The sequence below is a fragment of the Hipposideros armiger genome, unplaced genomic scaffold (genome assembly GCF_001890085.2).
Source record: "Hipposideros armiger isolate ML-2016 unplaced genomic scaffold, ASM189008v1 scaffold_402, whole genome shotgun sequence".
NCBI classification, from domain to species: Eukaryota; Metazoa; Chordata; class Mammalia; order Chiroptera; family Hipposideridae; genus Hipposideros; species Hipposideros armiger.
Genome location: NW_017731752.1, coordinates 483,138 through 506,350, shown reverse-complemented (window position 1 = coordinate 506,350; position 23,213 = coordinate 483,138). Strand labels below are relative to the sequence as shown.

The following is a 23,213-nucleotide window of genomic DNA, read 5'->3' as shown; positions in this document are numbered from 1 at the left end:
AAGAGAGTGGAAGTTTTAGGCTATAAAAAAAAAATTATTCTTTCAGGTGATTATTTATTCTCTTAAATTATTGGATTTCTTAATCTATTTGACTCCATGGCCAAAAGTTAATTTGGTTTTCCCCCCTTATCTCTAGGAGAAGAGATTTTTTTTAAAAGGAAAAAAAAAAGAAAGAAAAATGTAAATACTTAAAAAGAAAACTTTTGCATTCTTGATTTTGCAACACATTCAAATTTTCAAGAATTTATAACAAAACGGGTGCTAAAGTATCCATGTCTTTTCTTGTTTTACATTCTTTGCTACAATATTAACATTTCCAGCCTTTTCATTTTTATAGGTTTTATATTTTATATTTGTGATTGGTTTCATGTTCTGGGTGCAACGTGGAATTATTTCATTGCTTATATTTTTCATTTCTGAGTGTCCATATCTTTGGCAGTTTACTTTTCCATGCATTGCTTTCATTCATCCTCTTCTAGGTACTGAGAATGGAAAGGAAAGACACAGTTTCTGCCTTCAGGGTACTCACACATAGTTTTAATGCAGGTTTATAGGTGGTTTGATAGATACGAACATAAATTCTGAAGGAACCCAGAAAGAGGAACATAGTGTAGACCTGGGACTGTGTATGTGTGTGTGTCTTACATAATGCAAGAACTAGATGAATATAAATACAAATCTAATAAATTTGCTGAATACACATATGTGATAAATACTTCCTAAATATTGCATATTGATCATAATGTTCATCCTCGAATTTATCTTGGCTGAATCTATTAATTCTACTGAATTAATAGAATTGATCATTATTTAAAACTTGCATATTCCCTTTTGTCTTGTCAAAGTAATTAAGATACTTTAAATACCTAATATGAACCATCTTTCTCTTTTAGTAGCTGTATCCTGAGACGTATTTCCCCAGGGATTTTAATTTTATTATGTGTAGAGAACAAATCCTACCTGTTGTGTAATGAATACAAGAGTATACAGGATTTTTAATAGCTCTGTTAATGGGATAATGAATAATGTTTGTTTCTAACCAACAGGATATGTACCTAATTTATCCTAACTTATTAGCAATCTAAGATCCTTGCTATGACTCAAAATTAAAATAACATGGCGTTAAAAGTAGGAAACAAAGCAGGATAAATCATTCCTTCACCAATACAAAGCCTTGTTCCTCATGCCTCTTATGAAAAACAAAAGGATCAGATGTTAATTTAGCACTTATTATATATTAAAGCACCATGGTGGATGCTACTTATGTATTGATTGATGTGGCATTATCTTCACCCTAGGGACCTTACAAGCTAGTGCAGTACACGACAGACATATATTAATTAGATATGCAATCATTGATGTGTTAGTATATGAATAAAGTGAAGTGAATCATGAAAAGAAGTGATTCTACCTGAATGTGGTCTCTGAGGAGGCATCGTAAAGAAAAGACATTTGAATCGGGCCTTGGAGGATTTTGGAAGAACTATAAGAATAAGGGAGTAAAGGGGCTTCCCTGCAGTAGGAACCCCAGTCAGAGCTGCAAAGGAGTAAAGTACATGCTCCATGTTGGAAGAACAAGTAGACTGAGCTCCCTAAGGGAAGGAAGTCAGTCCTGCTCACCACTGTATCCAGTGTCTAACACATTGCTCGTTGTAAGCACTGGAATGTGTGCGTTGAACTAAGTGATCTGATTGTGTGCTTAAAATTTTAGGTATAGAGTAGATAGAAAACTCACGGCTGAGGATAGCCCAGTGGACACGCTGTATCAATACTAAGGAATCTTGTAGGTTAATATTGAGTGTACGGAGTTTGTCCTGTAAGTTAGCACTTCCCAAAGTATGTTCCTTGAAGTATCACATCTGAAGGAGGTCAATAAGCATCACTCAACAAAAGGGTTCTGTTGTCAAATAAGCTTGGGAAATACTGGTTCAAACAAAGTGAAACCAGCTTCTTTGCTTAGATTTTCAACCGAGCCTTTACTCTGATTATGTGCATTGTAAAGTTCCAAGAAAGGTCTATAGCAGTGGTTCTCAACCTTCCTAATGCTGCAACCCCTTAATACAGTTCCTCATGTTGTGGTGATCCCCAACCATAAAATTATTTTCATTGCTACTCTATAACTGTAATTTTGCTACTGTTATGAATCGTAATGTAAGTAGCTTTTTGTTTTTGATGGCCTTACGCGACCCTTGTGAAAGGTCATTCGACCCTCAAAGGGGTAGTGACCCACAGGTTGAGAACTGCTGGTCTATAGTATCCTTCAAACTTCTAGGATCCTGGACCCTCTTTTTTAAGGCAAGCATCTTGTGAGACTGGTGTTCCCCATGACACATTTTATGAAATCTACTCAAAGCAATGGGGAGACATTAAAGACCTCTCAGCAGGAGATTGACATCATCTGAGTATCATTTTAGAAGATTCTCTGGCCTTCTAAGGAATGAGGCAAGACCAGAGGCAGGGAGACCAGATTAGAGACAGGTGCAACAGTGTAGACAGGAGATAATGAGAGCTTGACCCCAAGAACAGAGAAGAAAGGACCGAAAAATACAGTTGACATTTCAGCAGTAGAACTTGTCAGGGCCGTCATTAGAGTTATGCAGGTTGTGCCCCGGCCGAGCAGGTCACAGCACACCGAGTCCAGCCCGCACTCTGTTAGTCAGCTGCACACCCAGACATAGGGCTGCATCCATCCCGAGGAAGGCCACTGACTTCTAATTCATAGCTGGCACTGTCCCTAGTTAATAACTGATGAAATGTGGGAGGAAAGCGAGAGAAACATTCGAGATGACGCATATGTCTTGTTTAAACGATTATACAGCTGAAGATGTCTTAATTTTTTTTTTTTGCAAACTTCTCTTAATTCCTCTAAAGCCGTAATATCTGAAGTCATAATACCGGGAGAAGGAATAATGAATGTGCAACAACACCGCTCTGAACAGTCTCTGCCAAGAGCTACAGTTTATCTCTACTGCACATTAAAATCTACATCCTATCATTACAGAGAGATTTCTACCAAGACCTTGAACCAAGGGTTACAAACTGAAATGTCTACAGGGCCCACTCAGGCATCATTAATGAGCGAAGTGTACAGCAGGCTGAGTGTTCACATATTAAACTTATAGGAGTGGACTTCACTTACAAAAAGAAATGGACCCTCTTCCATTTGTGTTGGAATATGCAGCCTTCCCCATCTATTTTTTACAACCATTTTTTGATAGGAATATGAATAGTGAGAAATAATTTCTGTATTCCAAGAAAGTTTTCTGGACAAAATTGATGGTGGATGACAGCTGATGTAGCTGCCATGTTAGGAGCACAATAGATAGTGGTGGTCTAGTTATTCTGATTTTTTAGGATAAGCTGGGAAATTGAATTTGTACGTGAAATCTCTCATTTTAAATGTTGACAGAAACTTTTACAATACGCTGTATGGCAAAACAAAACACAACAAAAAAGCGTGTCTCTGGGCCATCCGTTCATGATGTATACCTTAGTCCAATGTGCTAGTGTACATACACATGGGCCTAATATTTTTTGAGGTAATAGATTTAAATTCATGTTTTTTAGAAAGACAAGGTGTTAAAAGCCTTGCAAACGCATATTGAATTACCGAGTGAGAGGAGAAAAGCCGTGTTTCCTGAGTTAATAATTAGAACAATGTCTTTATTTTTGCATTAAGTCTTTACTGTGGGAAGAAAGACAAAAAAAATCTGGTGCTTGGCGGAAGTGTAGTGCTTAAACCCAAATAGCATCATCAGTGGAGGTAAGGCATGAGAGTCTGCCTGGATAAGGTAACATCAATTGTGAGGTCCAGCGCTGTGAAATGGGGGGAAGCTATGAAGATACTCTTTTCATTGTAATCCGCACCTGCTGGATTCTGTTTCTCAGAGAGGGGAATGTGGAATGGTATATTGACTAAGGCCTTAATGTCAGGGGAATTGGGAAATAGTGCAGGGGGATTTGTCCTGGGGCTAATATGATGTCACATCTTGGTTCATGGCAGAACTTTCTTAATGGCTCACATGTGAGCACATAGATTGAACCCATCTGTTTGAAAAGGAGAGTTAGCACATGTGTGGTAATCACCATCATTGGAAAGAAACTTTGAGGAGGTGTTTAGTTCCTGCTGATAGGGAAGATTAGAATCAAGCAAGTTTTATGAATAGAAAATGATGAGCAGATGAGCCTGGAAGGAAATGGAAATGTGATGAGATTAGTAGCTGATGTATACCTCTCTGCAGGGGGAAAAAAAAAAAAAAGCTTTAAGGGATGTCAGCCTGAGAAATACTTTATTTCCTGAAGTGCAAAGAAGAGATTTGGACAAAGCTATAATCTTAGCAGCTGCTGCCAAAGTGAATTGGTCGTGGATCTTTCTAAAAAGCTGCCATTTAGCAGTTGCTGGGTCTAAACCTGGTGAGAAAAAGATGCCATTGTTGCCCTGAAATGCAAAGTTCACATGTGCCTTCAGCCATTTATTGAGGGCCAACTGTGTGCCAGTGCTGTGCTGGCCCCTGGAGTGGCTCACAGGATTGTGGGAATCACACCCTGTAAAGGCCAGGACACAGGTGCCCCGAAGGGCTCTCTAGATACATTGTGTGTAGGTTTTATCCTGAGGCTCCCGGGTAATGTGGCATCTTTGAAGAAAGAGAAAGATTACAAAAGTGAATGAGGTGATCCCAAGATCTAGGCTCCATGGTTTCATGGATCATGGAGCTCCTTTAGTTTATGTCTTTTAAAAAATAGCATTTTTAGGAAAAACGAACTTTCTCAAAGACAGGTAAGTCAATTTGCATCAGATTTATCTAATCTGTTTCCCAAAGATTAGCAATTCAAGCATTTAGTGAATGGGTTTTCTTGTTGCCATGCCTTTGAAAATGGCCTTCCCTGTAAGGAGGGAATACACCCCTTTCTTTTGAGAAAAATTCTCTCAGCCTCCTAGATTCACCTCTTCCCAAAACGTTACCTACCTGCCTGCCTTTCTTATTTTCTTCCTCCCATTTTTTTCTCCCCTACCTCACTCCATACTTTAATCTTTTCTTCTCCCTTTTCTTTTTCCTTCCTCTCATCTCTTCCTTCCTTCCCTTCATTCTTAATCCCTTCCTATTTCTTACTTCAGATGAAGACTTTTCCCTTATAAAATAAACCATTCCATAAATGTATTCAACCTTGTAAGTATACATCTCCTGAAATGCCTAACTTACTGAAACTTTGAAATAGCAGAGATACAAGTATTTCACAGTCCAGAGAAAATGTCCCTCAACTGTCCCTAATAGATAGCAAGATTGGGAAGGCAGGATGTGAGTGACCAGAACACCTACCCATCTCCAGCTGATTTCTTAATGCCAAATTATAGGTCAAATGAAAGAAATCACATGTAATAAAACCCAGAACAGATGGTTTAAAGCTAGCTTATTTCTCTTCCTCCATGGAAAATATGGGTGATAGTACAGGTTAATTTTAGTTCAATGATTTCACCTTTCAGGAAGTTTATCTTCAAGAGCTGCTCCTCCTTGGAGACCTGCCCTTTAATTTACTGTTTGCACATAGTTTTCTTTCCAGAAAAGGCGGAAGCACTTGTCTTCCCAATAATGCAGTGGTCTGAGCCCATAGGCAGGCAGGTCTGAATTCCAGCCCCTGAGTATGCTTTGAGAAGGTCGTTTCTCTGTTTCTCCACTTGTAAAGAGGAGATAAAGTTGTTTTCAACCTCTCTGCTCTCTGGGAAGGATTAAGTAGTCAGTGTTTGTGAAACACTTTGAAGATAAAAAGTAAACATAACATGTACTCTAAACACACATCTTTTTTTTAGAGAGTTTAACATTCTGAAAAATACCTAAATTAAAACCTCTGCAATATAAAAGTCACACAGATGAAAATTCATGAATGCAGGTCTTGTTATGACTGCAATGCTGAAAGGGCAGCTTGGAATTGTAGAACCAATGTCTTGGAAAGACTGAGGCTGTTGCTAGTAATATGGTATTGGGCTCTGAAGCTCATCTGTCTAGACTTGTTTTCTCATCTGTAAAACTAGTGGATCGAACCGGAATGATATCTAAACTCTCACTCACTCTTGAGTTCTCTTAATGCCTAGTGACTGTTTTCCTAAGTGTAATAGATGCAAGGGAAGGCAGTTTCCCTTCAATCTGAAGATCCTCAGTACAGGTGTGGACATGATAGGACTAAGAAAAGACTCAACCACGGGTCCCTTCGTCTGTTGACCTACCTATTTGGTGACCAAGAATGGAGACATCCAAGCACACATAAATGGTGAAAGATGTGCTATCCACAACTGACCTTGCAAGAAAATAGTGAAAATAGATAGGGTTCCTCACTGAAATTAATTTTCAGCAGCCACAGCATCTAAAATCCTACCTAAGGAGAATGTGCCCTTTGGATCCAGTGATCTCTGTGGTGTGTGTTGTTTCAAAATGCAATCAGGCCCAAGAGAAGAATGACATACTTATATTATTAGTAATTTATTACAGGGCTCCCTAATCTTTTTCCCATTATAGTACACAGAATATGATAATATTTGTACAATATCTTTAGGTAAACAGAAAGGCTAGCTCCAGCCAGAAGTGACTAGCCCTGGGGTCCAGCTCTAAGGCCACACTCATCTACCCAAGAGTGAGGAGGATCTCAATTGCTGCATATCTGTAAGCTACTTGTCACATGTAGTTGGAAGCTCTGCCTTAGTTGAAATGGCTTTACTTTAGATTGCTTCCTTAGATTACGCAAAATCTATTAGCTGGGCCCTGAGACATTTGATAATGACAGGGAGGAGGGAAAAAAATAAATAAATCTCTTCTGATCTTTGTCTTCTGCTTTAGAAGAATATCAGGAGCTAAAATAGCTCACGGCAATCAGGAGACTCAGAATAAGGGCACAAAGTACTTGAGACCAAGAAAGAGTATTGCCAAGATAGAGAAAGCGCTGCGGCAGCCAAGTATGAATACAGAGATACTTGGTATTTGGGGTGTGTTCAGCCTAGACACTGGCAGGTGGATTAGTAGTAACAGTGCTCTGGAGAACTCCACCTTGGATGTACTGAGACTGCATCCCACCTGCCTTGTGGCGAGTGAGTTGTTTGTCTACTGTGGCCTCCGGGTACAGCTGGCAGAACAGAGCAGCCACATCCTACATGCCATAGACTTGCCATCCTTACTAAAATGATCATGCTGAAGCTGATGAAAGGGCATGTTTGAACTGTGTTCAGAGCAAGGAGAATGTGGGCGCACTCACTAGTGGGGCAAGCATTTAGGTGGGAGGCAGCACAAGGTGGCGGTTAGGGGCGTACTTCCTGGACCAGGTTGAATCCACTTTGTTTCATCTTTCGGTGCCTGTTTCTAATCTGTTGAATGGGGTTAGTCGTTCCCTCCCCCCCAGGACTGATCAGAGGACAAATGAGTTAATATTGGTTAAGCACTTAGAAGAGGGCCTGCACAGAGCAAACACAAAGTGCCTGATAAATAAGAGACAATAGAGACTGAGGACCACCCAGCCTCTCCTTCCTCCCATCTCCTTTATCAGGGAGAAGGTTAGAGCAGATTTTGTGAGAGAGCTGAAGATATAAAACTATAACAGGATAACAGAAGAGGATGTAGCTGCACTAAACAAATGTGGCTCTCAAGTCCTGGAGAGCTAAAAGAAGTTGCAGTCATGACACACACTTGGTGGCATTTTTTAAACAATTGAGGAAAACAGGAAAGGGTGCAAAGACAGGCGACAGTCAGCCATGGTCCCAATTATCAGAGGAGGGAAAAGCTTGATTCTAGAAGCACAGCCATAAGCTTGATTTTGATCCAAAGCCACACTTGGGGAGAGAATGTTAAACAGATGGTTAACAGATGCTTCCACATAGGCTGTGCAGGGTTAGGAAAAGAGCATGAGCTGTGACGCCGAACTGATGGGTACAGACCCGCCGTTTGTCACTTACGAGATGAGTGGCCTTGTAAAAGTTACTTAACTTCAGAGTCTCATTGTCTCCAGCTGAAAAATAGAAATGGCAGTGCCTCCAGGGTTCCTATGAAAACTAGTGGCCATGGAAATGATCATGCAGAGGACTGAGCAGAGCGAGCATACAATAAATGATATCAGTATAACAAAAGAGGCAGCAGAACATAAGGTTTAGGACAGAGGTCAGCACTTTTTCTGTAAAGGGCCAAACAATAAATATTTTAGGCTTTGTGGCCCACATAATCTCTGCTTCAACTACTCATCTATGCCTTTATCGCAGCGAAGCCGCCATAGATAATGTGTTTATAGATAATATAAATGGGCATGGCTGCATCCCAATAAAACTTTATTGACAAAGACCAGTGACAAATGTGTCTATAGGATGCTGATTCAGAGCCAAACTGCCAGATTAAAACAAAGCTCTGCCACTTACAAGCAATGATCTTGGACAGGTTCGTAAATTCCATTTCTTTATCAAATGGGTATAATAATAGTACCTATGTCATGAGATTTCCTTTTAACAAATACAGGAATTAACAGAACAATTAAAAAAGCATGAGCTGTGCCTCTTACAGTGAGTCCTTGATGCACAGTAAGATTTTTACACCTGTTACCTATCACCATTATGATTATCCCAACAGTCTAGAACAGAGAGTCAGCATCTCCAGTAAGATGAAATTTAATAGGGACAAATGTAAAATCCTGCACTTTGGCCCCCTAAAGGAAACCACACACTTACAATTTATTGCTTTTCACAGGAAAAAGACCTAATGATTTAAGCCATTTGTATTACAGAGCTCTGCGACAGGGCTGCCATCCAAAATAAGTGGAGTCATGGACTGAATAAATTAATGTGAGATTGTCTCTAGGACTACCTCTGTAGTAAGTTTGGTATGCTATTCATTTGTCCTGTCCATCATATTATAAGAAGGAAGCTGGTATATAAGAAAACATCCTGAAAGAGGTAACCAGTATAATGAATAGCAATTCATTATATATAATGAGTAACCCGAGAAATGATTATATAAATTAGAATTTTTCAGTCCGTTGTGAGGATTCTCAAATATACTTAAGTATTTTATGAGTAGGGCAATTTTAAAATATGGCCCCCCTAATTACTTAACCTTCCTCTCATAGAGATGGGGTTTATGACCTCTCTCCTTGAATCTGAAGTCTGAGATGGTTAGCAAGTAGAATATGGATCAAGTGATGCTATGCCAGTTTCTGGGCTTTGCCTTAAGAAATTGGCACCTGCCATAATGCTTGCTGTCCTTTAGGTCTTTTGCTCCTAGAAGCCAGCCACTATGCTGTGAAGAAGCATAGGCTACACAGAGAGGCCGCTTGTAAATTTTGAGGCTGTTGAGCTCGCCACCCGAGGTCCCAGCCAACTGCCATCATCACCAACAGACATATTCGATAACTACATGCCCAGCTACCTGTGACTGTAATTGTAGAAGAGACTCCAAGTAAGAACTGCCCCATTTAGTCCCTAGAATTAGGAGAGACAATAAAAGGATTATGTTTATTTTAAGCCACCTAGTTTTGGGTTACACTGCAGTAGATACCTGAGGTGATGCAGAAGAGGAATTTGACTTTTTCTATATAGTTACAAATAGTAAAAGTCTGTGAAGCTACAGGCAGCCTAGGCTAAATGTAGACAAGTAGATTGAAGCTCATTGTTAAGGAGAGCTGTGTGAAAATTAAACCTATCAAACAATAAATGGGCTGCTTCATAAGGCATGGAGTTCTTCTTATTGACCATATATAAACTGTGGCCAGATGATTGCAGGTCTGGGGTATTATAGAGGATTTGAGGCGTGGCAGAGGGGTGAATTTGATGTATATTCGTTGGTTGCTTTGTCTCCCAATTTTCCTTAAAAAAGATGTTGTAATTAGAAGTCACTAGATGATTTTTAAGTAATTCATTTAATACATATTTATTGAATGCTCACTACACCCGTTGTTGTAAATAGTAAGGATATACCTGAGCAAAACTCTGTGCTTTATGGAGCTCATATTCCGAGAGACAGACATGCATGTAATCATATAAGTGAAATATGTATATCATATAAAGATAAAGGATCGAGGACAAATATAAAGCAGTTGAAGGAGACTTGTAGTCCCTGAAAAGAGGTTTACAACTTTAAATATAATGACCTAGAAAGAACCATTTTTGATGAATTAATAGTTGAGGAGAATGACAGAATTGAACTCCCCATCTTAGAAATAATTGAATATATTCTCAGGCGCTCTTATAATCACTGGTGACAAGGCAGTCCCCAAGACACAAGATCTCAGCTCACCAGCAGCTTACATATTATATTCTACTATAAGGAGAGAGACAACAAAAATAAATACATCAGGCAATTTCAATGAGTGAGAAGTGTGGCCTTCCACCAGCTGCCACAACTCCAGAATTCTCAATGTCCATCCATTGTTGGTCCTATAAAGCTCTTGCATCTTCCAGGGATAAACTTAAAAACATGTCATTTTGTCATCATAACCCATCGGGCCATGTTGACTACCTTCTGGCTCTTCCTGGCATTCATAGATTACAGGGTACCACAGGAAATTGAAATGGACTCTGCTGTCCTTTCAGTGGCACCGAACTGTTTGTGGTTCCTTTTGTTCACTGCAAACAACTAAAGACATTAATATTCTAGCCTTTTGATTAATTACCAAACCACTGATTATTGATTGATGATGAAAGCAAAATATCTAACTTAGAATGTCTCTGTATTTTCTTGTCAGGTTGTAGCAAAGCAAGAAGTCTCATTGATAGTTTCTAAACAATGGACAATTCCTTGCATCATTAATGAAAACTGAAGCAGAGGAGGAGATAATGGGGATTTCTCTTGGTTAATTTTGCTTCAATCTCGAGTGCTGCTGCTCCTTCCATATAGGCTAATTCCTCATGGATGAGCTGAGGCCTAGGGCAGCATTAAGTATGAAATGTAAGAATCTGATGGAAACATCAATGATTAACATTCCAGGTACAAAAATGGCTGGACACATGAGTGTCTAGAGAAATGCTGACCTTAAACAAATAGACAGCCAGATATTTCTCCAACAAAATGTGTTTATTCAGAAACAACAAAGAATTGTAATTTGGGGCTTCAGTCTAAAGGTGAACCACACACAAGAGAGAAACAAAGGAGAGAAATGCTCTTTTGTGGACTTGGGAGGGGCTGTGGTAAACCAAGAGTCCATTGGAAGAAAGTAAAAGTTCAAAGTATAGTGACATTTTCATTGGCTGAGTTAAGGCAGTCTTCCATTGGCTGAGCTGTTACTGGGCAAGGAGGAATCTCTTCTTTTTCCTGATGAGATAGTAATGTGGTATCAACTCCTGTCAGAGATGCAAGGTACTTTTTTTCCTCTTGGGATCAGTAGTGTATGTTGAGTGACATGGGTGTGAGATTTCTGTCTTTCTAGTCTCCCAGTTGCATTTTCAATAAGGTTTATGTTTATTAATTTACACAGAAACAATAATGAAAGTTAAGACTTTGAGGTTAGCAATGACGTAGTTCAGGTCAGCAAACATTTTTTAGGAGTACACCAGGTTCCAGGAAAGAGATCAAAAGGACGAAGTCCCTACCTTTGAGTAGCTCACACTGAACTGAAGGAGTCAGACACATGAATAAATCATTTCAGTAAATTGTAGATAAGTGGCCAGCACAGTTTTGGAAGTGGCTAGAAATCATTATGCCTAATCATGGGATTAGCAGTGTTCTCAGTGATGTAAGTTGGGTATGAGCCCCAGAGTGCGTGGTTAAAATTTTGTCTCTCTCTACCTGACCCCCATTCATAGGATCATAGAGCAAGAAGCACTTGGAAGATAATGTGGTATCAGTCTCTTTATTTCTTATGGATGAAGAAACAGAGACCCTTCAGTATCTGAATGTGCTCTCCATTTATTACATAAGGGAGGGTTTGGGGTAAATTAATGCCTAATTTCATTCAACAACACTTATTTGGCACTTAAAGCTGTACCAGTTGCCAGAATATAACAATGAATAAGAGACAGTCCCTGATCTCAAGTTGCTCATGTCCGGAATGACTAAGTACAGACCAACAAACAGACACTTAAAAATGTAAGATGATCATTTGTGCCCTGGAGCTATGCACACAGCGGAGTGGGAACATGCTGATGATGCCTACCTCAATCTTCAGGAAGTACAAATGGCTTTGCAGAAGGAGTGTTTGAATCGAAGCTTCTAGCATGAGTCAGGTGAATTGCCAGCAGAAGGCATCCCATGGAGACAGACACCTGTGCAATGGCATGGAGGTGTAAGAGCATGGCATACTCAGAACCTCCCAGGCTGTGTAACTGAGCATAGAGGGAAGGAAAGGAGTGAATAGGGATAATCTGGTGGTCATCAAGGCCAGCCAGATCCCAGTTGTCAAGGAGCCTCTGAAGAATGTTATGCAGGTCATATTTTTGAAGAAGAAATAACAGTTTATGACAAAGATGAAGGCTAGAGGCAGGGAGACCAGGAGACTAATGAGCTAGTCCAAGCAAGATGCAAATGAGGCCTGTTTGTAGGGCAGTGTGGCAGAGGAGACTGGCATAGGGTGTACACATGTGAGGTTTCTGAAGGCCTCCAAGTTTAGTTGGATATGGAGAGTTTGACAGAGCCGGGACTCTAGATGGATGCCCAGGATTCTGATGTGGACTAGAGCAGATGGTGTCATTTACTGAGACAGTGAAAATAGAAGAGGCGAGGTTTGAGAGTAATGATCCCAGACTGTGATTTTGAGTGTTGGAGTGCATGTGAGAGGTCCAGAGAGTAGATTCCTAACAAATAGTTTAACGTGTTGGTTTGGAGATGGGGAATAATGAGGCTTAGGCACAAGAATACACATTGGGGAATTATCAGCATATAGGTGGTGATTGAAGCCATGGGTAAGGAGATGGAAGAGTTTTGGGCAAAAGGCAGGAAAGGCAGCTTGGGGTGACATTGAATGATCTATGAAAGCTTTACAAGGTGAGATTGCTTTGGCTAAAGGGATTGTCCAAGTAGGACCTGAATTGGAGTCTCATTCATTAAATAAGCATCTGTGGAGCATGTTTTGTGTGGCTTGACACAGGGGTGAGAACAATGAACAAAAAGGGCAAAGTTTGTTTTGCCCTCATGTGGCCTTTCAGCTTAGGTTGGAGAATCATGTATGTAATTAATTTCCACAACATTAAATACTACAAAAGAAAAGTAGAGAGTGATTTAACAGCACATAATTTGGGAGGGGAAGAGGGTGCTGGCCTTTGCTTGGTCTGTAGGGTCAGAGGAGGCATCCCTGAGGAAGTGACATTTCAGCTGGATCTGAAGAATGAGTAGGCAAGATCCAGGTGAAGGGATGGAGAGAGCACTCCAGGGAGCTAGGACAGCATATGCAAAAGCCCTGAGATGGAAGACAGTGTGTTCAAGGACCTGAAGGATGCCTGCATAGCCTGAGGGAGCAAGAGAGCTGGGTGCTTGAAGGGAGGTGGTGACCTACGTGACCCTGCTCCCATGGCACGCCAGGGAGCTGCTTCCTGAGCCTGTGCAGCTACCACCCTCCCCTGCTTGCAGACACCTTGAGAACCTGGGTTTTTAAATCCAGGTTTACTCCAGAGGAAGGCATTTTTGCAATAGCAGGATCCTCGAGTGAGTGGGGAACCACAGCCAAGAGGGTCTCTCTTTTCCTTGGCAGCCACCTGCCCTGAATCATCACTGGAGCGCCATCTCAGAGCTCACTGCAGGGCATTTATTGACAAGCAGTGAGGAGGTGATTTTGTGCATGGTGAAGGCTGTGAGAGTGTCTACATTTGGAAAGAGGCTGTTCAAGCAAAAACGAGAGGCAGAAGAGTTGAGCAGCCAAGAAATCAATGTGTTTTGGTCAACACAGCTCACCTGGGAGTATAACATTTTAGCTCGGCAGCAGTAGAACGTGCCTCTCCAGAACTCAGCGTGTCCAGGAATTAGCTCAAGAGTCAAAAGCCAGCCTTGGCACATATTGGCCCTGACGTGTTTCTTTTGTGAAACATAACAAACCACTTGGGAAAATAACCTTGGAAGGAAACTTGATTGACTTTTCAAAGGAAGCAAGAACGCCTCTGAAAATTTATCTTAAAACTATTAAGGCTATCCTCCTAGGCAGCTTGTAAGAGAAAATAAACTGGATTGCACTTTCATTTTCCAAAAGGCCTTTAATTTATTTTCCTAAATTTTTGGCCTTTTTCTGTTATTCCTGTCAGGTTGCTTTATTAGGAGAAAAATTGGATGACTGAGTATAATTCACCTTTGGTTTTCTCCTATTGATGCCAAGTGTATCTTCATGTCCTTCCAATCTCCAAATACTTATTTTAAGGTAATAAGCTGTCTAATTCCAGGACGTGATTTAAAGATTAAATATAGGTTCTTCCAGGTTTTGTTAAGCAGAATTGCCAAAAGTTCAATATTTGGCTTCAGCACTTAGTAACAATGGGACCTCTGTGCATCTGTTTTCTCATCTGTAGAATGGGAATAAATAAACCTGCTCCACTTATTGAAGAGGGTGTTTTGGAAAGTAAATGGGATAATGCACAGAAGTGTGCTTTATATACAGTGTCACCATCCACATGTTAAATATTAATATGATAGTAATGATCATCACTGTGAAGAAGATTATTCACACTAAGACTCAAAGACTTTTTATATCTGCCATGCAAACTCTTTATATGAGAGTTCTTCATTTCTCGCCTCTCAATTTTCAGACATACATAAGAATAGTATGTCAGAGATATGGGAAGAGGTGTTCATCCCCCTCCCATATTCCAGAGAGGAAAAAAATTTTGTGACTGTTAAAAACATACAGTAAGTCCCCAACTTATGAACATTCGAGTTGCGAACTTTCACAGATTCAAACGGACCTCACATTAGGAACATTCGTAGATGCAAACAAATCGCGAAAGTAATACACTTGTTTGCTGGAAATTGTCACAGTTGTGCTGCTGTATGCTTACTGTACAGTGCGATAGTGTACAGTAGTACAGTGCTCAATCAGAGCCCGGGATGTCCGGAAGCAAGAGGAAAAGCAGTGGTGATGTGGGGGGGGGGACTGCTAGGAAGCACAAAGCAATAACCATGGAAACAAAAGTGAAAATAATTGAGAGATTGGACCGAGGTGAAAAGATGGTAGATGTCGCTCATTCTTACAACATGAACCGTTCAGCCATTGGCTTTACATTGTATATTTGTGTCAAAGGTGTATAAGACTCACTTTGTCGGACTTATGAATGAATCTGACTTATGAATGTTCTCCCGGAACAGAACTCATTCATAAGTCGGGGACTTACTGTATTTTAACTGTCAAATGTAGTTCTAACCAGCCATCAAAATTGTGACGTGTATATCACAGTTTTTCTTTTGTTCATTAACAATGTAAAAATCACAAACTTTACATGAAGATGGAAAAGAAAGAAAATAAAATGAATATTGAAACAATTTGTATGGTAATAGAGTTGTCCAAGGATTAGAAGAAATACCCATGGCTTAACATATAATAAAGGGTATATTGGTATTTTGCGTCGATTGAGGGCAGTATATTTTAGGTCCACCAAGTCTATAGAAGTTGGCACATTTTGTAAAGTCATTCCTATTTCTTCTCCCTCTCCACTCCACATCACAATGAGAACCTCGTCTCCCTTCTACCCTTGCAGCAAGATTCCCATTATTGGCTTTGGGTCATTCCCCCTGATTTTATGGATGAATTATGAAAATTATGCATTTGACATGAACGACAGGAATAAGAAAAGTTGAGATGGTATAAAGCACAGAACAGATCTTTTGTGGGATATCATAGGAAGGAGTGGCAAGAAAAGTTCTTCTCCGTTCTGAATGTAAAATGCTTTCTCTTTCAAATCTCAGGTGACTGTGACAGATGGCGGTTCCTCTCCGAAACAGTCAACCATTTGGGTGGTGGTTCAGGTTCTGGATGAAAATGACAACAAGCCCCAGTTCCCAGAGAAAGTCTACCAGATCAAGCTGCCGGAACGTGACCGGAAAAAGAGGGGAGAACCCATTTACAGGGCTTTTGCATTTGATAGAGATGAGGGCCCCAACGCAGAAATCTCCTACAGCATCACAGATGGGAATGATGACGGAAAGTTCTTCATTGACCCTAAAACCGGCATGGTTTCTTCCAGAAAGCAATTTACAGCAGGGAGTTATGACATCCTAACGGTAAGTTTTTTCTGAACCTCCATATTAATCGGGGGGAGAGAGTTACATACTTCCTTATTCATGTATATTCCTTTGAACAATAAATTTTGAGAGTAAAAAGTACAGCCACACACAGTGGAAGGCTACCTTCTATTTCAGTGGTATTCCTAAATAATGATACTATTTCATTTGGTTGTGTCCTATCAGCAAACCCCCTTTCGCAGTCCATAGCCTGCTCCATCAGATACTCAACCACACTTCCTTTGGCCCTAAACCCTTTCAGGGCACTGCACATAGATATCAACTGTGAGTAGGGGAAGAGCAGAGTGACATATCCCGCTAACCATTCAACATCACGCAACGTGTCTCCAAGACTTCCCAAAGAACACAACTCTTGTAATTGCTGACAGTGTGATAGAACATGAATTTAGCTGTGTGAATTTTGAAACATAAATCAGAGCTGTGCTTATTCTGTAAAAAGTGAAAAAAAAATTAAGTAAAAAGTGACTAAATTTTTTGTTGTCAGAAAATTAAAAATAGAAACAAACATGAACTCCATCTCAAATAGAGACTTAAACTCCCATATCTAAGGTCCCAGTCTGCCCCCCGCCATCCCCCAACCACATTAAACATGTAATGCCTATGCCAGAAAGAGGACTGGTCATTCTTACAAGTGATGGGCACTTTCCAGGGTCCCAGTAAATGTCAAGAATTAGTGCCATGTGCCATTCTTCTTAGTCCTCAGCCTTCTCTGCTGTGTACAGTCAGACCTTTATTATTGTAAAGGATGGTCTTTGACCCTTGATTTATCTTTTCACGCCAATGGTCTGGACTTGGGTTCTTTTACTTTCTCAGTAAAGTATCCAGAATAGTGGGCATAGAAAAGAAGATTAAAATCTAGCCCTGTTTCTCCCACCAAAAGCTCTGCTGTAATGTGTGCTATTGTAGCTGTGTGAGATTTGCCAATGGGAATCTTTGAGGAACAGATGGACTGTATAGATACTCTTGGTGCTCCACCGAGATCCCCTTTACCAGGGTGGTGCAGCTATCGCCCCACTGCTGTGAGTGTCGGCTGCTAAGGGCTCATAGCTGCCCTCTTCTCCAGAGAGTCATCCTTGACTGAACTTCTTGGCCTAAGAGGTTCCACACTCCCATCCCAGCCCAGCAGGCCACAGCCAGCCACTGACTGACACCAAACACAAAAATTCAACCCTTTGCCTCCAGGTGGACCCAACTCTGCGTTGTACTTAATGACTCCAAGCTCCCTGTGGGATCAGGCTGAGCTTAGATTTTAGCTGAGACCACATTCTTGCTTAGCATCTTCCCCATCTGTCCTGCTTCCTTTACTTCCTTTGTCCTGAGAATACTTCTGCCCCCTCTACCCCTCGCTACCCCCCCAAACAAAAACCAAAAAATATTTAGACTCAAATCCCTGTCTCAGGCTCTGCTCCTAGGAGACCTGACCTAAGACATCTATCTTCAAGGGTCCTCCATCTCACAGGAATTTTCCCGGGCAAAGTGATCCTCCATGAACACATAGCGTTAAGGAGCTATAAGTTTTCACTGTTTTTAAAGGCTGTAACTATTAGCCATGCACTTATAAATGTTAATTTTTAATGTAATATTTTAACATCCTTTATTTATTTATTTATTTATTTTGTTTTGTTTTCTGTCAGCAGTGTCTGCTTACTGGACTTAACTGCTCCCTTCCCCCATTTAATTCCAGGATACCATAGCAGTTAACCATGCACACCGGGGCAAGGAGACATACTTTCCTCAGCTTTTACATCAGACTGTACAGAAGAATCAGTAACACCCTCCCTCACCCACTACCTTCAGGAGTGCTTTCACCAAGAGAGTTCTCCTTCACCCCTTCCATTGGCATAGCTGAAATGTGCAAGCCTGCTGCCTTTCCCACGTCAGTCCCATTACTCTTCCAGATTCTATGTGAGTGGAATGTTCCAGAATAAAGCAGAAGGAAGGAGCTGTAAAACATGACCACACACACACACACACACACACACACACACACACACACACACACACACACACTTCTGTGCATACACACTGCATTCACAGTTAAGTAGTGATTCATAATGAACTTTATTCCCTTTCAAGAATCACCCTCAGAGGTATAAGGAATCAAATTAGCTATTCTAATCATGTACCGTAACTATCACTCATGACTATAAAACACTAGAAATTGTTAAGTGCAACGTTTGTTATTCAATTTTTTACACATCCGTAAAGTTGACGGTGGTCAAAATCACCATTTGGTAAATGTGGTGTGGAGCCCCCATGTGACCGACTTGTCTTCCCTCTAGTTTCTGGGCTCATTCTCCCCAGATCTCCGTTCTCTTCCCTTTGCTGATGCTGTGATGAGGATGGACTCCCAACCTAACAACATCCAAGTGACCAGGATCCTAGTTCTAAGACATCTTTTTGTGTTCTCTCTGTGTGTGGGTAGATAAAGGCGGTGGACAACGGACGCCCACAGAAGTCCTCCACGGCCCGCCTCCACATTGAATGGATTAAGAAACCACCCCCTTCGCCTATACCGCTGACCTTCGATGAGCCATTTTATAACTTCACAGTCATGGAAAGTGATAGAGTCACTGAGATTGTGGGAGTGGTGTCTGTGCAGCCAGCTAACACCCCTCTATGGTTTGACATAGTTGGTAAGTTGGAGTCCTCCAGAATTGTATCGGGCAATGCAATCATTGACTGGAGCAACTAGCAAAAACAAAAACAAAAACAAAAACCCCACTAATGATTAGTGCTAATTAAAATATGTATAGTGCTGGAATGCAAAAGAGCCAGTAAAATGAATTCTAGACCTGTGCTTTTGTTCTGACTCTGTAGCTAAGCTGAACAGAAAGTGCTCTCTGGCTGGATTTTCCATAGTACGTTATTTACTGCAATCTTAATGTCTTTCTGTGTGTCATTTAAATCCTATTGTCACACTTGGCTAATCTCATTTCTAAATGTATTGATGGTACTAGACTTGCTGTCCTTCATTTTTCTCTTTTTCTTCACCTTTTTTCTGCATTCTGTTCTTTTTTTTTTTCTGCTCCCGACTGCCCTGCTTCAAGGTGGCAAGCATGCTCGAGAGATGTTCTATATTCTACAGACAGCTTGTGGGCAGAACTGTTCAACAGAAGGTACCCTTAGTGCAAACACATTTGCTAAAATACAGCTATCCAATCTGCCTTTTACAGTTTTTTTTTAAGCAAATTAAATTACATCTTTCATAACTGCCTGTGACAGGCTGAAGTGCAGCCCAAAGATTTCATACATGCCTCTAACAGCTATTGCATTACTGGTATCCGGTGACTCTTTTGTTCTGAGGTTGATGGGTTTTGGATTTGGAGGGGTGGGGGGAAGGAGGGTTGATTTATTTTTAAATTTTTTCTTTGCTTTGAGGTATGTGGGTTTTTTGTTGTTTTGTTTTCATCTTTTTGTAGGTTGGTATATTTAACTGGGCGTTTTCCAATTGAAAAATAAATTAAAATATATCCCAACTCCTCTGTTTTGCAGTAGGAGTGCCATTCCTAGACAAAAACAAAAACAAAAACAAAAAAACCACCAGGAAGAGTTCCCTGGCTGTTGTCCACAAAAGGAAGGGCAGGAAATGGAACCTGGATATATAGCCAGTGAGAGCTTCCCTCAAGAGCTGAATAGAGAAACAGATGGAAGCGTGCAGGACAGACCTTGGGAGCCAACCTCTAAATTCCTTGAAAGAAAGCAAGCAAGCACGCCAGGCTGCAAAAGGAGAGGGCAAAACAGCACTACTGCCCTCAACTAACCGGCAGGGAGAGGCGGTGGAGAGGAAACAAGTGCTGAGGACCAGGAAGCCAAACAGGCTGTTGCTAAGAGGAGAGAGGGGAGAGTGAGCCAGCCCTGGAGCTGATGCTGGCTGAGCTGGAGCTGACTTCCCACGGTTCTCCATGGGAGGCGGGGAATCCAGATTGCTGGTCTGGGGGAATCATTTCCTTCCACATGTCACAGCCTGGAGAGGATGGGCAGGAGCCTGCCTCTCTTCCCCAGAATGGCTGGGTCTGGGGAAAGCATTTAGAATATTCCACATCTGTTTTAATAAGGCACAGAAAAAGAATACCCCATGGCCCCCAATCAAACCTCAGTGGAGGGTCCTCTGAACTCCCAAAAAGAAAGGGCTTGTTTCCTACGTATTTCATTTTGGGGAACTATGGTAGAATGTCCTTGTTTTACTTAATTGGCATTAATCACACCATCTTGAACATGGCCACCCTCATCCTAAGCTTTCAACTCCTTCTTCATCTCCACTTAATGCACTTGAAGTGGAACCTCCTCTGATCCATGAAAGAGGTCTCTGCTTCTGTATCTTCTCAGTCATTTTTAGCTCATTAACTTATTATCTGGTGCAGCTTCTTTCTGAGTGAAATTAAGGGTTGCATATATGCATCCATCGCCTGGTTGTCTGTGCTATCATCTTTGGTGATTCCTTCACCACCACCCCCAGTCAGAGCCACAAAAATGCACTTGAGTATCAACATGTGTCCTTGGTGCCCAGCCTCCAGGGGCATGTGAGATAGTGACTTCCTTTAAATAGCCCATAGGAGAGTACCGTCAAAACCCAGCAAGCAACAGGGCTCCTGGTGTGCTGTGCTGAGCTATATCGGAGGAGTTAGTTGCCCTTTCTCATCAGCCACCAGTTTATCTCCCTCCTCTCCTGACACTCCAGTTTGGAAGCATCTCTGCAGCCTGACAGCACTGCTGCTCCCCATTGCATGGTCTACACATGCAACCTCCTGACCCACAGCACACCCCACTACCTTCCCTGCCCACCCCGGGATGCGCTGGCTTGTACTCTTCTTCAAAGATTCTGCAAGCATGTCTTTCTCTGATGCTTAGTCTGACCAGCCATCTGACCCGTTAGCCAAGTCAATTTTGCAATTCCTCAGCATCCCTGTCTGCATGTGTGTGTGTGTGTGTGTGTGTGTGTATGTGTGCATGATTGTATATAGGTAAGCATGCCTAGTAGTGCTGCATGTAACCTTACTTGAATGTTTCCATGTCAGCATTATTAGTGCTACTGTATATTTTCATTCATGTTTATCCTATCTCCATTCTTAACCCTGAAGGCCAAGGCCTTTGTCTCCTCATTCCTTTCGCCAATGCTTTTGCTGTAATCTACCCAGGGTGAGTGAAATAAACAATGGTGACCAGTGGAGATGGCCCAGGTAGCCAATGTATTAGACCTACTGATGCCTCCTGTGACCAACTCAGAGTCAGCGTGACCTTCATTGTATTCCCAGCCATATCAACTGTCGCATCTTTGACAAAATAAGAACTGGTCCAAGAGAAGGGGATCAGTTTACAGATGAGAGCCCTACCTGGAAGGAGTCCCTAAGGCTGATTCAAATATAAATCTGGGAATCATTATCAAAAACATGGTATTGGTTTTCATGTTTCTCCATCTTTGTGTTTCTAAATGCTATACTCTTTCTATAGAACTCAGTGCACCATGTAGCTGTTTTAATGGAAACCTACAGGGTTTTCCTCTGGTCTGTGATGCTACCATCACAGAGGTTTCATTGTAGATCTGGTAACATCTAGCCAGGCTTCTCCTATAAATGGAACTTACTCAGCTGCATGCCCAAACAGAACATGATTTTATTTCCGTCCCCACATCTAGCCAACATCTTGAAACAGCACTTTCTATTTCACCACAAAAGTAAAATCTTCTCCCCAGGTGCTGATTGCTTTCAGAATCGATATGGCCCCTCTTGCACCAAATCCCCCTTTTGAGAATCCTTTCCAATCTAACAGTCATTTTTTTTCTATCTGCTGACAACATCTTTCCCGTTCTCTAAACACCTATTGTTTTCTTTATCATATTCAGATGTTTCATTCTCACTTTTAAGGTTTCTTGCTTATTTATCCTTGGCCATTGAAACTTTCCTCTCTCTTCCCTTCTTTCTTACCTAAGCACCTTTCCTGGCCAAGCTCACATAGAGGGAAAAGAGAGGGAACAATGTATAAGAAACATAGCAGTGTACTAGTTGGGATGCTAAGGATAGATGCGAGGCATACAATACTAACATAGATTTGAAATGAGATCTCAGGTTTAAGTGTAGGTCTTTCCTAGGTAAGCACTCTATGACCTTTCCAAGAGGAGTCAAAGCTTGATTCCATGATAGACCTAGTGTATTCAGACATCTATCCTGACCCTCAGGGTCATAGAGAATACAACATCCTGGCCTCGCACATTCAGCTTATAAATGCTATAACTGATGAATTCTCATTAAGTGAACAGAAATAGTGTTTCAGCACCCTTTTTCCCCTGAGAGTATTCTCTCCTCGTTTCTATATTTACAAATCTACCCGATTCTTGTTTATTTGCATTCCTTCCCCCCACCCCCACCCCAACATAATATGAATTCCCAAAAACTGCGTGGCGAACAAGATTTTGTTCCCAAGCTTAGACTCTAGACTCCTGCACCCAGGATCTGCCAGGCACTTTCTTGTGCCTCTAAAGAAACCACTGCTTATAAGATGCTTTATAGCTAGACTCTCCTTAGACTCCACAAACAGAAGCCCAACTTGTAAGCTAGTTAAGAAAGCTGTTATTAAAAGGAAACATAATAAAGTTCATCTGGTCTATGTTTAAACAGCCTGACGCACAGCATGTTTCTTCTCTGTGCTAAAAGGGAAAAAAATGAAGGGAACAAAAATTAACCCATAATTCTTTGTGGCTTTATCACATATCTTCACACTTCTCAGGAGACTATGATTTCAACTCAGCAGCCCCTTGGTTTACATACCCTATAATGTGCACGCACTGTGATTCACAGTTCAGTCCCCATGTCCGTATCCCAACTGCAAATATTTGTATTGTCAAGATCACCGTGAGTACACTCTTCAAATAATTCCTCTTTACTCACAGCTTGATGGGGGATGTTGCTACGCAATTTTCTAGCTTTATGCCTGACTTAAGTTAGAAAATGTTTTTTTTGTAGATAGTAAATGATTAAAATATTTTCATTAATTTGCCTTGCCCAATGTATAGAGAGGAGAAAAGCTGTTCTTTGGAAATAATTC

General features: G+C 41.1%; 1 protein-coding gene across 3 annotated transcripts in view; it reads left to right on the top strand.

The window, feature by feature from the left end:
- The window catches only part of FAT3 (FAT atypical cadherin 3), a 658,207-nt gene that overhangs the window by 504,587 nt on the left and 130,407 nt on the right, over nucleotides 1–23,213 (top strand). For 2 of the 3 annotated variants that reach the window (XM_019663735.1, XM_019663734.1), the window contains exons 5-6: nucleotides 15,837–16,151; nucleotides 18,598–18,808. In XM_019663735.1, coding sequence (XP_019519280.1) covers nucleotides 15,837–16,151; nucleotides 18,598–18,808 — 526 coding nt within the window. Of the gene's footprint in view, nucleotides 1–15,836; nucleotides 16,152–18,597; nucleotides 18,809–19,222; nucleotides 19,292–23,213 lie in introns of all 3 variants that reach the window. The other variant, XM_019663733.1, reaches the window with a different exon arrangement.